The 24,619-nt window shown below is 45.3% G+C and overlaps 1 protein-coding gene across 1 annotated transcript in view; it reads right to left on the reverse strand.

Moving 5' to 3' along the window:
- Syne2 (spectrin repeat containing nuclear envelope protein 2) overlaps positions 1-24,619 on the reverse strand; it is a 321,778-nt gene that overhangs the window by 107,945 nt on the left and 189,214 nt on the right. Inside the window, 10 exon segments of the mRNA XM_052739574.1 lie at positions 2,679-2,795; positions 3,517-3,630; positions 5,254-5,328; positions 5,918-6,115; positions 8,905-9,036; positions 12,169-12,351; positions 13,754-13,876; positions 15,800-15,985; positions 21,784-21,921; positions 22,608-22,790. Coding sequence (XP_052595534.1) covers positions 2,679-2,795; positions 3,517-3,630; positions 5,254-5,328; positions 5,918-6,115; positions 8,905-9,036; positions 12,169-12,351; positions 13,754-13,876; positions 15,800-15,985; positions 21,784-21,921; positions 22,608-22,790 — 1,449 coding nt within the window.

Here is a 24,619-nt window from a genome sequence, read left to right on the forward strand (position 1 = left end):
TAGCACTGGGGTGTTTGAATCAGGAACACAGTACATCCAAGGTCAGCCTGATATACAGCAAGTTTATCTCAAAAAAAAAAAAAAAAACCCAAAAAAACCCACAAAAAAACAAAAAACAAAAAACCCATCCAACCAACCAAGAATCCAACCAGCCAACCAACCAAAAAAACCTACCAACCAACCAACCAAGAATTCAACCAATCAAGAATCCAACCAACCAACCAAGAATCCAACCAACCAACCAAGAAACCAACCAACCAAGAAATCTACCAACCAAGAATCCAACCAATCAATCAAGAATCCAACCAACCAAACAAGAAACCAACCAACCAACCAACAAAAGCCTCCCTAGAAGCTCTGCTAAGAAGAAAACAGAAGCATTTAATTCACAGTTGACAGTCATTCAGCCACATGAACACTCAAGATTCTATATCAGGAGGCATAAAGAGCTGGACACTTAGTAGCTATAAGGACCTGAAGACTTAATGGCTTTAAGCCTCAACATCTCCATCTGTCAAGTGGGCTAACAGTGGTAGCTACCTAACATGGCTGGTGTGTGGATTAAGAAAGATAATGTGAAAACCTCAGTGTGTGGTTCTCTGCAAGGATCCCCTCAATTTTGTGGTACTCTGTCCTTTTCCCTTTTTTCTCCTCAGTGGTGTCATGTTCAGGGTAAAAGACCTTACAGAGTAACCATACCAAGAGAAGTACACATTAAGCATAATCTCTACTAGAGCTAAACACAGTCAAAGCTGTAGTCATTCATGCATATCTATAAAAGGTCCGTATATCTATATCTATAATATAGGCTCTCTGCTGTAGGATGTTCTGTATGGCAAATGTGTTGCTGATTAGTCAATAAATAAAACACTGATTGGCCATTGGCTAGGCAGGAAGTGTAGGCGGGACAAGGAGGAGAATAAAGCTGAGAAGTGGAAGGCTGAGTCAGAGAGACACTGCCAGCTGCCACCATGACAAGCCGCATGTGAAGATGCCAGTAAGCCACAAGCCATGTGGCAAGGTATAGATTAATAGAAATGGATTAATTTAAGCTGTAAGAACAGTTAGCAAGAAGCCTGCCACGGCCATACAGTTTGTAACCAATATAAGTCTCTGTGTTTACTTGGTTGGGTCTGAGTGGCTGTGGGACTGGCGGGTGAGAGAGATTTGCCCTGACCGTGGGCCAGGCAGGAAAACTCTAGCTACAGCGCTCCTCTCTCTCTCTCTCTCTCTCTCTCTCTCTCTCTCTCTCTCTCTCTCTCTCTCTCTCTCTCTCTCACACACACACACACACACACACACATACACACACACACACACACACACACACACACACACACACACACACAGATTGTGGAGGGTACACATGCCACAGCAAGTGTCTGGAATTAGGACAATTCTGCAGAGCTGGTTCTCTCCTACTTTTATATGGGTTTAGGGGGTTGAACTCTTTGCCAGGTTGTACTGCAACCGCCTTTACCCACTAGGCCATCTTGTTGGCCCTACCTACCATTTTTAACTGTCTTAAAGAGAACAGACCAGGGGCCAGAGAGATGGCTCACTGTTTCCAAGCATTTGTTCCTCTGGCAGGGGACCCAGTTTCAGTTTCCAGCACCTACACGGTGGCTAATGATCATCTGTAACTCCATTCTCAGTGGGTCTGACGCTTTCTTCTGACTTGAGGGTACTGCACACATGTGGTGCACAGACATACATGCAGGCAGAACACCCATATGTAAAATAAATATAAATAAATCTGAAAACCAAATCAACCCAACAAAAAACCCAGACCAATTCTGGCTTGCAAAATCAAACAACCATAAAATAAGCAGGCCAACAATTTTCCTGGACTTAGGCTAACTAAGTTTTGCCAGCGAGTCCACCCCTCCGACGTCTGTCACCTTACTGGACAATACTGTTAGAGAGATGGAGGATGAATGGAAGAGGGGCAAAGAGGAATGGTAATTTGATAACCAGTGTTCATTTTTGTAAGAACAGACAAAAGATTGAGGGAAAAGACATGTAAGCATAACCCCCCATAAGAAAACAAACCAACGAACCACAGCAAAAGCCTCTGGGTCTCTTCGGGAGCTATGTAGTGAGACCCTAGAGCTTCAGGTCCACTCCAGCAGCAGGTCTGGCCTAGAAACAGCACCCTGCGGCAACCCTTCTTGAGGAGTGCGGTGGGTTTCGAATTACGAAGTTGGAACGTTCTGGGGCGACTCCTTATTCTCTTACGTAGTTCCTGTAGTTTACCCTCTGAATCTGATCCTCCTTTGCAAACATAATGTAGGTATTAACCTGCCTCTTCTAATCTCATGATTAAGCAACAGAGAACATAAATGCCTTTTCTGAACAGGCTCTTGATCAATGATGTGCAATTCTCCATTTTTTTCACCACCGCCTCCGTGTGTTGAACGCACAGATTAAACACTTGGTCATTCACGCAACAACTATTTCAGGCCGACAATCGACGGACAAGTGGGAAATGTAAATAACAGATGGTAAAACTTGCAGCGGGATAGTCGACAGACCGCATACATGAGGATGCTGGCCTCACGGGGCTCCTGGCTCAGCACACAAAGCATCGCAGAAGTCGGATAGCATTGGGCAACTGTGGGTGCTGCCGGGCTGGGAGTCTAAGCAGCCAGCTTGCGACTAGACAGGCAGGGTCTTACCTCTGCTGTGCAGCTGGGCCTCGGGGAAGGTTCTGGGCCTTGCTCAGTGCTTCCCGAGTCTGGTGCGATAATGTGTGCCATGGAACTGTCACAGGTGCTAATTCTCCCATCTGCCTCCTGTGGAGAGAAGAATCAGCTCCTGGTCAGGCTCTCCCCTGCTGCCAGGGAGCCCCTCTCTTCCTCAGCTGCTCAATTATGGCTCGCCTGCTCGCTCTGAAGTCAGGGACATGGGTAAGTTCATTGCAGATGCTTCTTTCAAAGGCTTTTTGCTGTGGTGTTTTGAAAAAGGCTTATTTACCTCATTATGGTTATGTGTATGGGTGTGTACCTATGTGAGAGTATGTCAACCATGTGTGTATAAGCAGCTTTTCCAAATGAAGGAAGGAAGGAAGTTAAGAAGGACGGACTAGGCAAGGAAAGGCAACTCTGAATAACCACACAGTATTTACTTTTAAAAATTATTGATTTTTAAAGCATTCTCAATATACTCATGATAGATATGCAGGTGATGCCTATGTGAATAAACTTGATTTAGCATTTTCACAGTGTACCTGTATTTCAAAGCATCGTGCTGTATGTCCCAAGTATGTACAATTTCATGCTGTATGTCCCAAGTATGTAAAATTTCATAAAAAAAAAAGGTGTGCCAGAAGCATGTCCTGATCTGATCATTCTTTCAAACAAATCCTTTGATTTGCTAGATCTTATTTTTAGTCTTCTTAGAGGCCACCCTGAAGATTTGGAGACGCTGAGGGCAAGGCGAACAAAGAGGAGCATGGGAAGAAAACTCAGGCTATAAAGGGGCTCCGACAACCCCCACGGTGACTCCCCCAGTTACCTGCACGATGGTGGCAGAGGATGAGGACGCCCCATCCTCCTCCTCCAGGTCCTGGCTGTGCTTCCAGAGAAGAGACCAGGATGCACAGGGCGGCTCTGCTCTCTTATGGCCATCCTAAGACAGTGGTCAATTGGTCAGCACAGGGAAATAGTTCCTTTTCACAACCGGAGCCCTACTCGGCTCCTTCAAACAAGACTCAACCTATCCGGCGATTTTGCCACAGGCCTTATATTCCTGCTACCCCATGTTTCACATACTTCTTGCACTAAATCACGTCTCCAAAGGTGGATGCTTTTCTTGAGCCTAAAACAACCCAGAATTTTCTTCACTAAAGAGTAATAAGCATGAGGCTGGAGAGATGGCTCAGTGGTTAAGAGCACTGGCTGCTCTTCCAGAGGTCCTGAGTTCAATTCCCAGCAACTACATGGTGGCTCACAGCCATCTGTAGTAGGATCTGTTGCCCTCTCTGGCATAAGGTTGTACATATAGATAGAGCACTCATAGATATTAAATAAATAAATTGTTTTTTAAAAAAGTAATAAGCTTATGTCCCACAAAGGGGATTGATTAATCAAAGTCGGTTCAGAATTCAATCTGCTTTGGTAAATGTAATCTTAAATGGTATAATTTTTACTCGTCGGAAACACTCCTGCAACTTGATGAACATTTATTTTTTGTTGTTGTCGAAGACAAATTCTCTACGTGTGTCAGTTCAGAAGCATGTAAATGTCTGAAATGAAAACATGTATGTGTCTCCTTTGCTTGGGCCCTGGGTCCTCCTCCAGTCTGGCAGTTTCTCCACCAGAAAAGGATGTAATTAGACTGTGAAGTGGAAGCTGTCTGGTGGTCAGAGTACAAAGTACACTGTCGTCCTCCCCGCCACCTCAGTTACACTGTGTACTAGTGACTCGCAGTAGGACAAAAGGTCTACTCCGTGTGACAGTGGAGCCATGAATTAATCTACGAAATGAGCAAAAAACCGTCTTGTGGCCATACCCGAGTCCTATAAACTACGAGCCACGCCAGCTCACTGGGTGTAAGAAGTGCAACGCTGTGTTTTGAGTATGAAATGGTACCCAGGTTAAGTCTCTTTCAACCAGTTACAATGAAGCAGTAAGAATCAGCTCTATCAGCTGCACACACAATGCCTGTCCTTGACGACACCACTCTAAAACAAAGCCCTATCTCAAATATGCAAAACAATTATCTGCTAAAACCTACACCAAACCGCACACTCTCCAAGCTCCAGAAGAGCACTTGGAAGTCTGAATGCAACAGAGGACTCCTTTACACCAACAAGCACCCTGAATGATTACATTTATCCCACTCATCCGTGGCAAAGTGGGTTTAGATAAACTTAGCAAAACTAATAACCGAATGAGTACTTCAGCCTTAATTTAAACAAATCAACATTAACTTTAAACTTAGGTTTTCATTTGTTTTCTTTGACATTCCTTTAGAGATCTGGTCCTAGGCAGTTTTAACAAGAAAACTGGTTTCCTGGGTGCTGGAGAGATGGCTCAGCAGTCAAGAGTATGTGCTGCTCTTGCAGGGACTGAGTTTGATTCCCAGCACCCATTCTGGGGTCTACTGTAACTCTAGTTCCAGGGGATCAGGCACCCCTGACCTCTGAAGGCACCTTTATACATGTCATGGGTATGTACTCCCCCACCCCCGATAATTAAAAAAGAATACATCTTTTTTTAGAAACACAAAAAGAAAATTGTTTTTCCTTACTTCACTCTTCACAGAGCTTTCTTCCGCCTCCTCCTTGACCACTGGCAGGAAAGACATGGAGCTTGCTCTGTTCAGCTAAAAGACACAGCACAAGAGTACCTGTAGTCAGGCTGTGGACTAGCATCGCATCCTGGCCTGGTTGCATTTTTATGTAACTAGATCTTTATACATTGTCCAAGACGTTCACCCATGCCTGCCCGCCCAAAGTCTCTGGGCCTTGTGCCTTTCAGGTCTCCTAGCCAAACATCTCATCACGCTTGTGGAATCCTTTTCATTTGCATGATCCCCATGGCCCCACCCCCAAACAACTGGAGTGCACTACATTGATGTGGACTCAGAGTGCTCTCAGATGCTGGACCACTTTTGAGTCTGCAATGGGGTGACTATTCTAAGGCAGATACTTCAAAGGTGGTTCCCTCCCACATGCGCGTGGAATTTCGTAAGCGTGTCGTTAGGTTAACTCAGGTATAAGAATGCGGGGTTGGGTCCAGAGCAGACCCGCCCTGGGGATCTGTGCTCACTAGTAAACAACCTCAAGCGGAGTATTTCCACTTAAAAAATTCCTTTACTGTGGGCAGCGATACCGCAGGGTGTTCTGGTGGAAAGTTACCCATTAACTCTCCCTTGGAATGTGAGATCGGAACTAAGCGAAAGGCACGCCTACCTTCCTGTCTGAGGCACCCCTCTCGGGGACTCCGCCCTCTTCCGAAGGGGCTGACGACAGCTCATCTCCTTCTCCTTCCTGCTGCTCCTGCTTCAGGTGCTCCTGAAGGTTCAGCACAGCGGCCTTCAAGCCCACCAGCAGATCGTCCTTCTTCTGGTTTAGATTCAGAATCTGCTTTTCCAACCCCTCCATCTTTCCCTGTTCAGAAAGAGTGGTGGGCATTGGAGGGAAATTGGAGTGGCCTCTGGATGCTCCCAGGAGCCAGCTTTCTTTAGGACAAGGGACACTTACTGCCCTGGTCAGTGGCTACTGGTACAGTATGGTTCCTTGCCCTGGCTGGCACTGCCAAAGCACCTGTGTAGGATTTACAGCCCATAGAGTTACTTAACCCCTCATAGACCTTGTAAGGCGAGAGGCTCTGGGGATTGAAGAAAGCATGGGAACTTGTAACAGGGTCAGCAGGTAACTGATGTGCAGCCAGGGCGGGGAGCCAGTGCCATAGTAACTAACCACAGGACTCACAGAACCAGAATCCCCGGGGCCAGAGCCACAAGCCTGCATTTTGATGAACACATACTTCCCATTTTTCACACAGATTATTACAGATACATGTTCCCATGTTTCCCCAGGAGAATCTTAAGTCTAACATTTGAGACGCCCCCAAAATAAAATAAAATTAAATACCTAATTTTTTTATCGCCTTTGAAGATTCTTTGATACTACTTAATTTGTTTACTTTGTCTACATTCCAAGCATCCTAAAAAATGTTAATCAACTAAAATAATCTATTTGCAATGAAATTTACTCTGGGAATGATGGACAGATGATTCCAAGCTATATAATATTATTCAGGAACCATTATTAATATGTACAAGCTAGTTTTCCTAGATTTGGAAAAGCCCACTGTCTGCCTACTAGGATTATGGAATTATAGACTCCTAGATTTAGTAGGAATTGTGGGGGGCAGTTACTCTGATCCTCTAGCACCCTTTGCCTGAGCTCCTTTTTAGGAGGCTTGTATTCATTCAAAATTTCTCCCTGCCTGGGCTGTAGTCCCAGTGCAGAGTGTTTGCTTGCTTAATGTGTATGTGTGTGTGTGTGTGTGTGTGTGTGTGTGTGTGTGTGTGTGTGTGTGTGTATGTCTGTTAAGCAACCCCCACCCCCACACACATTTCTAACACATCCCCCCAAATCTCTCTTTTCAATATTCATAAGATCAATAAATTGTGTGTACATGTATGTCCACAGATAGATGTGCACATATGTGCCAGAGGTCAATCTCAGAGCCATCCATCCTTAAAAACAAACAGACAACAACAAAAACAGACAAAAAACCCCTCAGGGTCTTACTATGCATCCCTAACTGGCTTAGAACTCACTTGTATATACAGACCAGTCAAGTCTCAAACTCAGACCTGACTGCCTCTGCCTTCTGAGTGCTGGGATAAAAGGACATGTGTTACTACGCCCAGCCCATCTATTTATTTTTTGAAACAGGGTCTTTCTTGCTGGACCCCAACAAGTAAGTTAGGCTGACTGGCCAACAGGGCCCAGGGCCCACCTCTGCCTCTCCAGGCTGCAATTATAAGCACATGCCACAACATCGGTCTTTGTTTTATTTTCATGTGGGTTCTGGGGATTGAAATCGGGATCACAGGCACAGTTACCAACCGAGCTAACCCCCTAGCTCCCAAATCATTGGATTTTTACACACCAAAAAGTAACATGTCACTACACATAGAGAGAGTTCTGAAGTCCAGAGTAGGAAGATTCCCGTCAAGTTGCAGCTGGTGTACCACAGGGCCAAACCCGGGCTTCCTTATGACTCACGGGCTCTGGCACTCATTTGCTAAACTAACACCCCTATGCTGCCCGCAATGAAAGCGTCCTACTGGCAGAGTTAACCCTGAGTTGACCATGGTTCATGTTCCACTTTCCGTGAACACCACACTTCAACAGAAGATGCCCCCAACAAAAGCAGCGCCACAGCCGTTAGGATAAATTCAGGGAACCAGAGACCTGTTTCATGTAGGCACAGACAGGCACCAAGCCACCATCTGCACCGTGGTATCCATAGCCCTCGAGGCCACTAGTGGCGTCCAAAGCTGAGAGCCACAGTCCCGAGGTTACTATTACTCCCACAATGTTGCTAAAAAGTTACTGGCCATTTCACTCTGTTGGCACTTATACTGAGGGCACAAAAGGTATGAATTGAGGTAGGTGACACCGGTTATTTATGGAAGGAAAAGCATGTCAATCTCATTTAAGGATGTCCTTGATGAAGACATACACGTTGGGGATCAGCAGTCATGGGCTATGTCATCTGTCATGTCACCTTTCATGCTAAGCAAGTTGCCCTCAGTCTCCCAGCTAGCAGATGGCAAAGCCTTGCTTTGAGAACCACATTAACAACCTGCGTGTGTCCATCAGAAGGCAGGAAAGACACAGCTCTCGTGTCCTTGGACCCTATCACACTGTTTCAATACAGAGATGCCGATATAAAACCAAAGACTGAAAAGGCCCTACCCAGAGAGTTTTATGGCAATAAAAATACAGGCTGGTATCTCAGATCCTTCATTATAACAATGTTCAGAGTTTCATAACTCCTGAAATCCAGCCAGCCCACACTGCCTGACTCCTACCTCAATACACTAGGTAGGAGTTAGGGTGTCCAAACTACATCAGCTTCTTAGACACAGAGGAAATGCCAACCAAGATGCACCATACTGAGATTGTGGGCACGCACCACAGGGTTTAGAAGTGGTGGCCTGCCTAGCTTCTGGGACTAGATCTCAAGTTTAGGGGTCATTATGGCATATTGATGACACCACAGAACCACCATTTCATGAAATAAGAACGGAAAGAAAATAGTTTCAGTTGGAAAACAGATGTCAGGCATAGCCCTCTGGTACTGCAAAAGACTCTACACCCCAAGGGTAAAGTCCAAGTCTATGGGATGAGCGGACAGGTGAATGAAGGAGACATACCCAGGATGAAGGCAGGTCGGCAGCTTGCTTTCGTGACACACGTTCGCGGGAGAACTCAGCTGAAGACTTATTTAATATCAGTGTCAGATTTTCTATTTCGTCATCACATTCAGCAGTCTGTTTTATGACAACCTGTGAAATAACACCCACCCCGCCAAGAAGAGTCATTGTTACCATCTAAGGAGTAAACAGGCTATATATCTGTTACCTATCCTATCGTAAGTTCCAATAAAATACAGAGCCTATGCACCCGTACACATTCCAATGGGAAACAGAATCTTTTTTAATTAAAAAAAAAAACAACTATTATTTTGTATTGCTGTGTGGGTGGGGGGGGGGGGAGTGGGAACTGTACTGGCAGAGATCAGAGGACAACCGGCAGGGGGCAGTTCTCTTCTTCCACCGTGTGCATGCATGGGTCCAACTCAGGGTGCTAGGCATGGCAAGCAAGAGCCTTTACCCGCTGAGCCATCTTGCAGGTCCCCAGAATATCCCTGTACTCTATATTTGTATGCTAAATAAATAAAAACTCCAAATATAGTTCTATTCTAAGTATTACCTGTATTTATATTAAAAATCTAGAGAGCAAAGTTTGCCATGCTGGAGCCTAATCTACCTGCTCTACTAGACTCCGGGCTCCTCAGCAGGGCTTGGGGGACAGGTCTCCTTAAATGCTTCTTTTCTCTGATGTGCTTCTAGTTTAGGGGGCTTATTCGGGGAAGCGTTTTATAGCAAGCTAACAAAGTTTCTAAGTCTTATGAAATTACTAGTATGTCATGCACACCATTTAAAAAAGTTTCAGGGCCGGGTGGTGGTGGCGCACGCCTTTAATCCCAGCACTCGGGAGGCAGAGGCAGGCGGATCTCTGTGAGTTTGAGGCCAGCCTGGTCTACAGAGCTAGTTCCAGGACAGCCAAGGCTATGCAGAGAAACCCTGTCTCAGAAAAAGAAAAAAGAAAAACAACAACAAAAATGTTTCAGATTCACCTTACACCTTTCTGTGGGTTCTAGGGATCAAACTCAGGTAGGGTCCCCAGGCTTTCAAGGCAAGCTCCTTTACCTACTGAGCCGTCTTGCCAATCCATATATTTAGCACACTAACATGAATTGCATGTGGCACTTTTCCACATACAATGGTGACCGGATTCTGAATGCACAAAGCACGGTATTTGACGTTTTATGGTGTATTTTCCCCGTGCAGACATCCTCCCTGCTGCCCGTTAGGGTCAGTGATGCACACACACGTCATGAGTACAGTCCGAAGCTTCCCGAGCAGTATGAGTTTGAAGAACGAGGCGAAGCTAACCAGAACCTGCCATGGACTCTAGTGTTTGGGGAACAGAGCTCAGACTTCTTTGTAGACTAAATAAAACCATCAAGTATGATGAGCCATTAAAAAAAAAAACAAAACACAACCAGACTTCAAGAGCAAGTCTAGACATGGCTCTGGTGTGCTTCATACGGAAGCAAAATGTCTTTTGAAATGACACCAGTTCTGGCCAACACATAATCCTTCTTGGTATTTAAAAACAATATTTAACCATAGTTTTAGCTGCAAGCTAGAAATGAATAATTATATTCACTGCACACACCTGTTCCCCAGCTCGCAGCAATGGGTGACATGCTGTTATGCCCACGGGAGTCGTCTGTCTTATTTTCTACTAGAAGGACACTTGTCTTATCTCAAGTAGGAACTAAAAGAAATGTCCCATATCCTAATAATTTTAATTACCAATGGCTTACTTGCTTTGAAATACACGAGGGGCACATGTGATTCCCATGCACACAGTAAGATGGAAAAATTTCAAAGCACAGTGTGATGCCTAACTTGACAAACGAGGAAACACAACCCTCCTTTATCATCCCCTTATCCTCTTCTTGAAGAGGTCACTTTAAAGCACAGCTAGGGTTATTCTCCTTTCCTGACCAGAAACCCATCAAGAAAGAAGAGATTAAACATGGCACATCAAATTTGATCCTTTTCCCTTCACGTACAAACTATGTCTAAAAAGGTACATGAATGCTAAGTCACTTTTCCCTCTGTGGGTATCAGGAGGAAAACAACATCGGTTGATCAGTAGCCACGTCAGAGGACTGTTAAGCTTCAAATCAGGGAGTAGAGGCTCCCCCAACTTTAGAGGGCCAGGATGTCCACTTCAATGTAAAGGAAACTGTAGAAGGAAAAAGACAGCACTTTCCAAAGCAAGAGGCGGGGCGTCTCTGCCAAGAGGGGAGAATGCCTGTGGAGTTCAAGATTCTTTTAACTATGTCAGTTCTGCGGGAGTGGCTGTTGCCTCCGGAATATAAACTACAATGATTCTGACCTGAGACTAGTGGAGTACCAAAACTCACAGGGGGGAACCCTCCTCCTGAGAATGATTGGAAAAAACATTATCAGAAGGAAGGAAGAGACCCTCAAGATGGAGAAACAACAGAAGGTTCAAAAGCTGAAACTCTTGCTTTATTCTGTAGGGACGAACATTGACACTAGTGAACTCTTCCGTCTTTCCATTTAAGACTTCCAACACAAGTCTCCCGGAGATGGCAACCGGCCCAGGCTACCTCTGTCAGGGGTCGGGAATCCTGAGCTAATTCACAGCAGGAGGAAGCCACCAAGGTGGACAAGGAGACTGCTATGTGATGCTTACTCTACAGTCTTCAGTCTCCAGAGGCTGCAAGTGCCTTCACGGGGCTGGTGTTCTCTCCCACAGAGGTCTGTAGCAGCTATATTAACTAAATAGACCATTGAATGCTAATGTGCCCAACCAGAGCAAGGGGAAGGAATATGGGAGTAGGGCGGGGTGGGAGAAGCTATTTACTTACTTAGATCAAATGCCACCTCTTGGGCAACAATTGCTTTCAATTAAACTTGAAAACTACACTGACTAGTGGAGCTTTTCTGTCAATACAAGCTGGGGATATCAGGGAAGAGGAAACCTCAACTGAGGAATTGCCTCCATCAGATTGGCCTGCTGGCAAGTCTGTAGGGTATTTTCTTGATTGACGGTTGACGGTCCAGCCTGGGCAGATGGTCCTGGGTAGTGTAAGGAAAGTGACTAAGCAAGCCAGTAAAAGTAGTTTCATCCTTGGCTTCTGCTTCACTTCTCGCCTTGGCTTCCCTCAGTGGACTCTGACCCAGATATGCTAGCCAAGTAAACCTTCTTCTCCCCAGCCTGTTTTATCACAGCAATAGAAACCAAGCTACAAACCAACTTTCACTGAACATTTTCACACAGTCAGTTGGCCCTCGTCATAAACCGCTCACCTTCAATAACTCATTTTGTTCCTGAGTCACATTTTCCAACAGTTTCACATCTTGTAAAAGCTGATTTGTCCTCTGAAAGACAGGCAGAGGTTTGGTTCCTGTCTGGGGTAGCCTCAGCTCCGTTTGGTAAGTCATTATCTCGGCAATCGTTTTTTTCATGGGATGGATGTTTTCAAGTATGACCTTCACAGCAGAAAGGAAGCGCAATACATGGATGAAAACAGAAACAAAAACCCACAAAGCCCATGCACTAAGTTTACTTAGTGCAAATTAAAATATTTGTAATTTAATGTTGGTCTCTAATGTGCAATTTCAACGAAAACTGTTTTATTTTTATTTTTGACTGTGAGTATATGCATGTGTGGGAATGGGAGCTGCACACGGGTGCAGAGCCTGCAGAGGCCAGAAGAGGGGGTAGGAGCCCCTGGAGCTGGAGCCACCATGTGGTGCTGGGAACCCAACTCAGGGCCTCTGCAAGAGTAATAAGCATGCTCAACCACTGAGCCATCTCTCCAGCCCTGTAGTTTCAGTCCTTAAAGTATTTTCTTAATTCTGATTTAAAAGAGCTATTAAGGTAGGATAGGTCTTAGGAAAGAACATCTCGGGAAAGACTAACTTTCCAAACACGACACCAGCATTCAGAAAACTAGTTTCTAACTTCCTCCTTTCCCCTCTGTATGGAATTGTGACTTAGTTCTGTATTGCTGTCACTAGGCAGGTCCTGAATTTTCCAAAGCAATTGTACCTAGTCCAGGACTTCCTGCAAAAGTCCTTAAAAAATGCTCCTTGAATTGAACAGAAGTATCTGGCCAAATTTCACCTTACAATAGACCTCATAGATAAGACTTCATTTAACCCTTAAAGGGAAGTATGCTAACCTCCCTTTCACAGGCAGGAAGAAGACCCAATTAAGTTTAGATGGCAAGAGGCAGGGGTAAGATTAGAACTGAAATCTGCCTGACCCCAAAGGGCCTGCTGTGGATCACAAGATTGAGCGGGAAGGTCAACACATTTGCTGAGATATTGCGTTTGGCTCTTTACAAGCCATAACTTAGCTAATGGTCTCAGTACCAACACACAGAGATAAAAGAATCCAGGAAACATTTGAAGCCAGTAAACACTATTGCTGGGGCCAGAAACCCTTCACCGACTCATATAGGTGCTCAAGGTCTTGGGAGGGCAAGCCTACAGGGAAAACTCCTGTTACATAGGAACACTATAAATATGATTTGAACGATTTTTATGGAACTGGCTGCTCTTTCACCCAGGCTCAATTTCCAGCATCCACATGGTGGCTCACAACTGTAACTCCAGTCCTAGGGGATCCAACACCCTCTTCCGGCCTCCAAGGGCACTGTGGGCATGCGGTGTATAGACATGCATTTAGGAAAACATTCATACACATGAAATAAAAACAAATAAAATCTCAAAAATATTTTTAAAATATTTTCATATGCATATACAGCTGTTCCCAGCCTTATTTCTTATTATTGCTCTAATGAATCTAACATTTTGGGCCATATCCAATGATTACATATTTGTAGACAGACACTAAGTATTTTGAAAATGGTCCATGTATACTTACCTCTCCATGCTTGAGATGTTCTTCAGGTGAAAAATCAAATATTTCTTTGGATAACAGAATAGCTTTAATTTTTGCAACCTTTTTCTCCATTGATTTTACTTCAGATTCAATTGCAACCACATCCTAGAAGTTTAGAAACCAGACACATTCATGTACTACATGCTGTACATTAACAATCTGCAGCATATAATAATATATTGTTATCAATTCTATTCTTGTACTTAACCAAAAGGTGTTTACCACTTAACAGCACTTAAAAACGAATAGATGATTGCATGGCTTTTAATAAATAAAAATGTTAGTTAGCTGGGCAGTGGTGGTGCATGCTTTTAAACTCAGTACCTGGGAGGCAGAGGCAGGCAGATCTCTGAGAATTCGAAGCTAGCCTGGTTTACAAATCAAGTTCTAAGACAGTCAGGGCTGTTACACAGAGAAACCCTGTCTTGAAAAACAAAGCAAGAAAAGTTAGTCTACACTGCACTAGAAAGCATTGTGAAGTCAAGATATTCATAGGGCCAAGTTTCAGTTACTCATGAGAACAAAGGTTGGCATGTTTCCAAATAAAATTCTAAAATAAACTCTAGTTATCTACAAACTCTTTAAATTTATCTTTGGAATGTGTTTAAATACGTGAACACAAGTGGGTCTGGCATTTTAGCAATTCCCATCACTTTAAGTTAAAAAAGAAATGATAAAGTCACCCTTAAGAAACTGACAAGGAGCTGGAAAATGCCAAGGTTTTCACCCCCTAATGAGTTCATGCCAAGCAGAACGCTGCTGAGTGATGTCATGACCTACTCAGATTAAGTTCAACACTAGATCTCTTGTCTAATGGTTAATTCTCTCAGTGTCAACGTCCATAACTGGGCCAAGAATCTTAAAGTGAAATGCTAGGGGAAAAAAAGTTGAAATAAGTGAGGAAAACCCACACATTGAGGCGCACTGAGTAACCAACCGAGAACTCGCCATTGAACCAAGAGCTCGCCACTGAACCAAGAGCTCGCCACTGAACCAAGAGCTCGCCACTGAACCGAGAGCTCGCCATTGAACTGAGAGCTCGCCACTAAGCTTAGAGTTCAAGATACAACACAATAATAGGATGACAAGGGAGGTTTTAAAAATGGCATAGAAGGGGCTGCAGAGATGGCTCAGAGGTTAAGAGCACTGACTGCTCTTCCAGAGGACCTGAGTTCAATTCCCAGCAACCACATGGTGGCTCACAACCATCTGTAATGAGATCTGGTGCCCTCTTCTGGCCTGCAGTCATACATGCTGTATATATAATAAATAAGTAAATCTTTAAAAAAAAAAATGGCATAGAAAGGCTGAAGACTTCAAATGATAGCAGTTTGGAGTTAATATTGGAAAAAAATCTTAATGAGTCTGAAGTAACGGCAGTAACTATTTATAGGAACATATCTAAATTATGATAAATCAGATTACATTAAAATTTATTTTATTTTATTTTGTTTTTTTGTTTTTTTTTTTTTTTTTTTTTTTTTTTTTTTTGAGACAGGGTTTCTCTGTGGAGCTTTGTGCCTTTCCTGGATCTCACTCGGTAGCCCAGGCTGGCCTCGAATTTACAGAGATCCGCCTGGCTCTGCCTCCCAAGTGCTGGGATTGAAGGCGGGTGCCACCACTGCCCGGCTATTTTTTTCACTATTTAAGAAACTATGCCAAACTATCGAATGCATCTTAAAGTCATTTCAGCAAAAATCACAGAGGCATACTACCACTTTGGAAAAGCTTCATTCAGCAACCAAGAACTGACCCCAGGGACTGGGTCAGAGAGTGAATTAGAATAGCAAGCTTATTTATCAGGATTCTTCATGTTGGAGCTGGACCACTTCTAGGTGAAGGATGGGGACATGCATCTTGCTGTGGTTGTACAAAATAAAATGTAACCTAAAAAAATAACATCAATTAAAAATGTATCTGCCTAGTATGCTTTCATAGGATTTGAGGGGGGGGGGGGCGATTCATGACCTAACGTGCCAAATGAGCTGTCCACGGGAAACAGGAAGCCACGTCTTTGCAGTCACTTACGTCTGCCACCTGCTGGATGTGTGGGAGAGCCTCCACTATCTGCTGCTGCAAAGCAGCCACCTGGCCACTTAACCCTTGGATGGACTGGATGAGGTCATCTGTTTCAAAAATGACTGACAGGTCTTCTAGATCCGTGAAGACGGAATGTAGAAGGCTGTACCTCTGCTCGCCATCTTCCAGAGCCATCTAGATAATAAACAAGGAGAGGAGGGAGAAACACCAAGATGACGAGACAAATCCATCCAGCTTAGATCCGGGAAGGAGCAAACGGCCTCCAAAGTGCCAGGTCCTGGTCACTTCTGTGTTCAGAAGGAAACCAATGAGCGCTCTGTGGTCAGCGGCGGTTGACTTGAGCATCTGCTGGCAGACTCCCGTCAGATAATACATGCTGGTTGTCTGAAGTGTCCACGTTTTCCTGTGACTTGCTGTACAACAACAGCGAACGCACAGGAGCAACCCAAGTATCGGTTAGCTGGCGGAGGAATCAACAGGCTGCTTCCGTCACTGGAACAGTACTCAGCAATGGAAAGAGTGAAGTACCGAGGTCTGTAACAGCGGGGTGAACCGCAGGCGTATTATGCTAAGTGAACACGAGATGAAATAAAAAATTGGGCGGCGGCGGCGGCAGTGGCGGCACACGCCTTTAATCCCGACACTTGGGAGACAGCAAAATCTCTCTGTTTGAGGCCAGCCTGGTCTACAGAGCGAGTTCTAGGACTACACAGATAAACCCTGTCTCAAAACACAAAAACAAAGAAAAAAAATGAGTAAGAGACTTGCTATGTAGCTTAGGCTGGCCTAATTTTTGATTTGCCAACCTATCCTTCTAACCAGTGGATTGCTACTGTACCCAGAAAAACCAACTGTCTCGTGTTTAGTGGAGAGTGCTGACAGTCATTTAAAGAAATTTTAAAAGGAAATGAGATGGAGACAGGGGTGGGGGTGGGGTTGGGGGGGTGCGCATTAAGATGACAGAAAAGAAAATGAAAAAAAAATACAGGTATGGTAGCACATGCCTTAACCCTAGCATTTGGGAGGTGGAGGCAAGAGGGTCAGGAGTTCAAGGCCAACTTGAGCTACATGACACCTTGCCTTAAAAAGCAAAAACAGCCCGGCGGTGGTGGCGCACGCCTTTAATCCCAGCACTCGGGAGGCAGAGCCAGGTGGATCTCTGTGAGTTCGAGGCCAGCCTGGGCTACCAAGTGAGTTCCAGGAAAGGCACAAAGCTACACAGAGAAACCCTGTCTCGAAAAACCAAAAAAAAAAAAAAAAAAAAAAGCAAAAACAAAACAACCTAAACCAAAGAACAAGCCTGAAAGGTATCTTACTTAGTAAGTATTTATTTTTTAGTGTGTGTGTGTGTGTATCCATGTGGGAAGGAGCACACACAGGCCATAGCACGTGGGTGGGGGTCAGATGACAGCCGGCAGGAGTTGGTTCCCTTCTTGAACCGAGTGGGTCTCAGGGACTGAACTCAAGTCATCAGGTAGCAGAGCACGATTACGTGCAGAGCCATCTTGTAGGGCCAGGACAGCTACTTTAACTCTGAGGATTTTCACACAGGACTAGTTTTCAGTAGTTACTGCCCATTTGAGGATTCGTTAGGATCCACTGTGTGGGAACCCACCCGTGCATTCCCGTGTCTTACTTCCTCTGCTCAGTCCAGCCATTTAGAACCTTCCAGAAGAGTCTGAGAAACTTGTTCATCAACACAAGCGAGCAGACACCTCCTTTCTCCCGAGCTCATCATGTCTTTCTTTAACTCATAAAAAGCATTTGCGGAGAAGAGAGAGAAAGCACCATTGCTCTCTTTCTTCTTGGCAAACTCCTCAAAATCGGATGAAATATGGGCTGCTGATGTGGCTCAGCTGGTAGAGAGCTTGCCTAGCATGTGAGAAGTCCTAGGCTCAGTCCCTAGCACCACATAAACCTAAACTAGGTATGGTGACATGTGCTGGTATCCTAGCACTGAGGAATAGAAGCAGGAGACTCCGAGGGGTCTTCGGTTACATACTAAGTTCAGAGACAGCCTAGGCTTCATGAGCCTACCTCAAAAAAATTAAAAAGGCTAGGAGTGGGGGTGGGGAGAAGGCTGGAGAGGAGAGAGATGGCTCAGTGGTTAGGGCACTTGCTGCTCTTGCAGAGAACCCACTTCAGCTCCCAGCACCCAAATCGTTGCTCACAAGTCTGTAACTCCTGTTCTAGGGGATCCAGTGCCCTCTTCTGGCCTCTGCTAGCACTACCTATACACACACACACACACACACACACACACACACACACACACACAAGGTGCACTCAAATACATGCTGGCAAATATACACACAAAAGTAAACTAAATCTTTCATAAAAGGTGAAGCATAAAATTGATTAAAAATAGAAAAATGAAGCCAGGCGGTGGTGGCGCACGCCTTTAATCCCAGCACTCGGGAGGCAGAGCCAGGTGGATCGCTGTGAGTTCGAGGCCAGCCTGGACTACCAAGTGAGTTCCAGGAAAGGCGCAAAGCTACACAGAGAAACCCTGTCTTGAAAAAAAAACCAAAAAAACAAAAAAACAAAAAAAAAATAGAAAAATGACATGCTCTAGGGATGTGGAGAATCAACCCAAAGTGTGTGGGGGGAGTGGGGAATGAGGGACAAAGGAAGTCACAGGTAAGAAGAAGAAAAGAAATAAGTGGGTTGAAATGTCATCTCTTGAGAGCTGATCCCATAGGATAAAAGTGTGCCACCAAATCTCAACTGTCAGGGAGGTGAACTCAGCTACTCACAGGAACACTGTGCTATCTTAAATATATAAAGGATTTAGACCACCTTTTGAGGTCTGGTTGCCATAGAAACTGTTATGAAACGATTCCTTAGTGATTCTTTCTCAGGACCTAATAATGAGAGAGGGGGAAAAAAAAATCCACCTTTACAATCAACCCAATCAGTTCCGGGCACTGGACAGTCCCTGGAAGCCATGGCCCTGAGAAGGGAAACACTCTCATTGGCTCTGCCTCTCAGACAGGCACAAAGAACCTGAGGGGTACCCGGGAGGACAGGGTCTTCCAAAGCCTGGCATGCCAGGCCTGACTTCCATTTCTACTGCCAGGTAACTAATTATTAAAACCTAGTTGCTTAAACCCAACACATGTATATGGTACGTTCCAGAGCTTGGGCCTCGCGTAGGTGGGCCTCTGCTAACAGAACCACGAGGCTGCTGCAGCTGAGAGGTCCTTCCTGAGGAGAGGTTGTCAGTGGTGGCTGGGGGCAGGGATGTCACTTCGTCACTGGTGTAGCCCCCCCATAAGCTGCCCAAGCTCCCGTTAATACCCCACATACCCATGCTAGGTTTTTTGTTTTTTTTTTTTAAGACATGTCGGAAGGGGGTTGTTGGAAAGAAGAGGTTCAAAGGAAGAGGGAACGGCATGAAAAAGGGTAATGAAGGTGAAAAATGACCAAAATCATTATATACATGCCCGTAATAAAGTTGTCAAAGAATAAATAAAAATTAGGCCGTCCACATAGGGCCTTATATGTAGTTTAGAGGGCAGAATGGTTGACCTGCCTGTTATGAAGCCCTGAGGTTAATCTCAGCATCACATAAGACCAGGTGGTGCGTGCCAGTAATTTCAGCACAGGGAAAGCAGAGGGGCAAAAGGATCAGAAGTTCAAGGTCAACCTCACACATGGCAAGTTCTAGGTTAAGCTAGGACACAGAAGACCACCTCTCACAGGTTTTCTTCCAGATAGATTCATTTAAGCTGCTGACAGAATTCAGTTGTAGGACACAGAGTAGATGTTCGCTAGAGGCTGTTCTCAACTTCTAGAAGCTATTCTGGAGACCTGCTCCTACAATCCTCTCAATATGGTGGCTTTTTCTTCAGGGCTACTCGGAATCCTTGAAGTCAAGTGTTGTGACTGATGGTGTATGTACTCATAAGAATGACCCTCACATTACCTCGGCCATATGACATGTGGTGGTTTGAATGAAAGTGGCCCCCACAGATTCACCGGAGTGGCACTCTTATGAGGTGTGACTTTGTTGGAGTAGGTGTGGCCTTGCTGGAGGAAATGTGTCACTGGGTGTGGGCTTTGTGGTTTCAAGTGCTCAAGCCAGGTTCATTGTCTCTTCCTGCTGCCTACAGATCCAGATGTAGAACTCTCGGGCTCCTTCTCCAGCACTGTGTCTGCCTGCATGCTGCCATGCTTCCCGACATGATGATAATGGACTAAACCTCTGAACTGTAAGCCCAATTATCTGTTTTCCTTTATAAGAGTTGCCATGGTCATGGTGTCTCTTCACAGCAATAGAAACCCTAAGACAGAAGTTAGTACCAGAATAGTTGGGTACTGCTGTGACAGTTTTTGTGACGTTTTGGGGAGGATTGTGGGAGACTTTTCCGTATTGAGAGCTCAGTGGGCTGTTTTGTGGGCGCGTTGAAGATAAGAATGTTGAGAGCAGTGCAGAAGATGGATGTCTGGCTTATAAAATTTCAAAGGGAAGCAGATTCTACTGGATCATTCGTGTGAAGACTCTGTGGTGTCTGGTCAGCTAGGGCTGAAGAATCAGCTGTGATAAACAGGAGACCAGAACCACTAAAGTAAAACCTTTGTCCTGCTGGGATGATGGATGCTGGTCAGCTGGAGCTGCAAAACTGGCAGTGGTTAAGAAGAGACCAGCATTTCCTCAAAGAAATTGGTGGAGAGGGGTGGGGGTGTTCTTACCATTTTAAGTTACTGTCTGAAATCTTTCCAAATTTGATTAGTTGCAAGAATTTCTGCCATGATGAAACCCATTACTATATACAACCCCCTCCAGAAAAAAAAATGTAAAAGTGAGTGTGATTTCTGTAAAACTTTTGTTCTGAAATAAACACTGTTCTCCTAAAAATAATAATAATGACACTAATAAGAGACCAGCAATCTCTGAGTTCAAGGCCAGCCTGGTTTATGAGTGAGCTCCAGAACAGCCAGAGCTACACAGAGAAACAGAGAAGGAGGAAGAGGAGGAGGAGACCAGCATCACTGAGGTAAAATCTTCTGGGAAGTGTTTCCTGAGAGTCAGCACGCAGAAACTGTGTTCCAGAGGCAGCCAAGGCTGTACCTCATGCTGCTACCTGGATTGGTAATGTGTAAGAGTCATCTAGGCAGTACTGTTTTTGAAGGCATGAAGGAGTCATGGATAGCAGCTGAGGCTTAGCCCTGTGAGAGACCAGAAGAAGCCATTGGTAAAGGTTCAGTTTCAGTAGCAGCTGAAGGCCCGGGACTGAAGGGGTCATAGAGAGAAGTTGAGGCTTGGCACCATGAAGAGAGCCCAGGAGAGGCTATTGGTGAAAGTGCAGCCCAGTTGGAGCTGGAGATCCCAGCATTTGGAGATGCCAGCACCATGGGAGGGCCACCAAGAACAGCAGATGAGGAGTGAAGCCTGTCCCAGCAGTGTGTGCTGCGGAGGGTGGAGCCGGAAAAGGGACACAGGCTCTTTGGAGGAGCCCAGAAGATTGTTGAGTGGATCCCAGATACTGGACATTACTTTGATCTGGTTGTGACTGTGCCCTGGTATTCCCCTCTTGAAGTATGAAACTATTTAACTTACTTTTTATTTTATAGTATCCACAGTTGAAAGACTGAATTTTTATAGAGATTTTAGGGTTTAAAAGAAATTTTGGATTTTTTTTTTTTTTTTTTTGGTTTTTCGAGACAGGGTTTCTCTGTGTAGTTTTGGTGCCTCTCCTGGAACTCACTCTGTAGCCCAGGCTGGCTTCGAACTCACAGAGATCCGCCTGGCTCTGCCTCCCAAGTGCTGGGATTAAAGGTGTGCGCCACCACCGCCCGGAGAAATTTTGGATTTTTATTGAATTTGAAAGTGTTTGAACTTGTCAAGACTGGGAATTTTTGTTTGTAAAATATTTTATATTGTGGTGTTATTAATGTGTGATCTTGGGACAAGAAAGGGAAGGTTGTGGCTTATCAATGACGCGTGGGGAAAGCCCCAGAGGTCCTACCTGGAGGGCGCTGGCGCGGTTGCTCAGGGTCTTTGAAGAGTCATAGCAGGCAGGATTGGCTAGCACACGGCTGGTCTTCTCTATCCACGCCTCTGTACTTTTCAGAAGATCACTATATTCCTCCATCTTGATTGTGGCCTGGGGAAGAAAACGAGGAGCAAGCTTGCTAGGGGCCAGTTACTGGGCCGGACTGATCTCTAAGTGGGGAGCTAATGTTGGTCAGTGGCATGCCAGGCCTTTTGGTTCCTTTTCATGGCTGAGGGCACAGGCCCACCTGCTCCAGGTGAAGGACTTTCCAACTTGTCCACGACAGGTACCAAGGGTTTGAGGAGCTCCCATCAGGCCTTGACAGAGGTTCCCAGTCAGTGCCGCAGCAAGCCCAGCCCTGTCTCTGCCTCATTCTCAACACAGGAACTGTACTTTCTCCTCCAGTTCAGGACCTGGCCCTATCCTATCCCATTTCAGGATCCTGTCCTAACAGGATCACACTCGGAACTCACCAAACACAGCCACTTTTCAGAAGAGAGTAGAAAAGGACTTTGTTCCCAGATGGCACCTTTCTGACTGCAGGCTCCCCCGCCAACCCCAACCCCAACCCCAACCCCTGGGTCTGGAGACAGCCTGCCCTACAGGCCCATTCTCTGGTCTTCATTTACTTTGGGAAATACAACTGCCTAGACTCCTGCTGTGGTCTCACTATGGCACCTAGGGAAGGGGAGGAAAGATGGCCACAGCAGGACACTGCTGGCCGCCTCTGAATGTCACCCTTTGTTTGACTTTGTGGAACCGCCATGCCACACGGCTATCGGGTTTCATGGCTGCACCTTGTTGAGCTGGGAGGTTCTGGATTCCGCTCTCTGGGACACTCGCTGGTGTCGCTGGAAAGGAGCCATCAAGTTATCCATCCACTCTTGAGCCTGTCCTGGGTCCTGCTCAACAAAGTCCTGAACTTCCGAGTCCAGCTCGTTTAGCTTCGAGTGCCAGAGGTCAAGTTCATCCCATATTTTCTGGAGACGGAAATGTTAAGTTAATGTAAATGAAGACGCCATGGGGGGAATGACGAGTTTGCACACAGCACTCACTTGCATGTGCCAATGCTAAAAGACAACATCATTTGCACACTTGTTCATTCACACCCAGCAACCAGTTGTCTAAACTGGGAATCACTTTCAAATTCTAACCATATCTGCTTCAGTATAAGTGAGCTATTGCCGGACAGGAAAACCTGGAGGATAAACAAGGATGATTAACAGTAGACAAGGTTCAGATAGCCCTAAATGTACAAAAGCCAGGAGGTCCACAGTAGGTGTCAAAAGGGCCATTTAAGCAGGTGTGATGATGCATTCCTTTAGTCTCGGCTCTCAGGAGACTAAAGCAAGAGCAGGAATTTGTCAAGCGGAGGTGGCGCACACCTTTAATCCCAGCACTCGGGAGGCAGAGCCAGGCGGATCTCTGTGAGTTCGAGGCCAGCCTGGTCTACAGAGCGAGATCCGAGACAGGCACCAAAACTACACAGAGAAACCCTGTCTCCTAAAACCCAAGAGCAGAAATTTGAGACCAGCCTGGAAGAATGTGATGAGTCCATCTCTCAAAACAAATGAAAATAAAAATAGAAAGGCCTATTTAGACTTTTCTGTGTGTGTATACATGTACAGGCACACACACATACATGGGTTTAGAAATCAACTTCAAATGCAAAATTAAATGAACAACAATGTCTATTGCCCAGGAATTGGCGCAGTGTTTGAAAATTCTCACCATGCATTAGCTTTTGACAACTGTTTTTGACTCAAGAAACTAATAGGTTGGATTCAAATCTGAACTTATGTGGGCAGAGGGAGACTTCAAAGGTAAAATTTCCCAATCATACCTAATACTTGTATAATAACAAGCTTGGGGAAACAAAACCTGACTTGCTAGGTCCCGGTTCCTCTGCTTAAGAACCAAGACTGTGTGTAACAATGACCTATAGTCTCACCCCTATTACATTAGAGGGCTTCCTAAAAGTGTAGATGGCAATATGAACTCACAGACAGGTGTTCACCTGGGATCTGGATGTAGAACAATGCTCATCTGCACGTTTACCTAAAACTTTATTTCCTAAGAAATTTCACAAGGGAAATTGGTTGGAGTTTTTCTTTTCTTATGTAACCTTGGCAATCTATAGAAAAAACGGTAGTATTTCTCAGACCCAAGCGACTCACTTTGTATGTCAGGCTTCCCACAGTAAGATCCTCACTGTCCCTTTTATTTGCGGGAATGCTACTTCTCAGTCAGAGGCTGCCAGGGGCCAGGGCAAGTGCCTGTATGTCAAAAACTGAGAATAATGCTTGCATGCACCTGACCTTGCATGCCTGTGAGCTGGCCTCTCATCACTGATGCCCCAGTGATCTGGTTTAGGTTCATCCATTTTTTTTTTTTTTTTTTTTTTGATTTTTCGAGACAGGGTTTCTCTGTGTAGCTTTGCGCCTGTCCTGGAACTCACTTGGTAGCCCAGGCTGGCCTCGAACTCACAGAGATCCGCCTGGCTCTGCCTCCCGAGTGCTGGGATTAAAGGCGTGCGCCACCACCGCCCGGCAGGTTCATCCATTCTAAAAAATTTATTTATTTATTTATTTACTGAAACAGGACCTCAGCCCATGCTAGCCTCAAACTCCCTGTGTAGCCAGGGGTGACCTTGACCCCTGCTTCTGCCATCTAAGTCCTCTGATTACTGGCAATGTGCCACCATGCCCTGTTTTATGCTGGGCCGGGGCTCAAACCCAGGGCTTTGTGTGTGCTAGGCGAGCACTCTACCAACTGAGCTAATCATCGTTAGGCCTGGTGCAGGTTCCTG

This window comes from Peromyscus californicus, unplaced genomic scaffold (assembly GCF_007827085.1).
Source record: "Peromyscus californicus insignis strain IS unplaced genomic scaffold, ASM782708v3 Scaffold_15__1_contigs__length_86483966, whole genome shotgun sequence".
Classification (NCBI taxonomy): domain Eukaryota; kingdom Metazoa; phylum Chordata; class Mammalia; order Rodentia; family Cricetidae; genus Peromyscus; species Peromyscus californicus.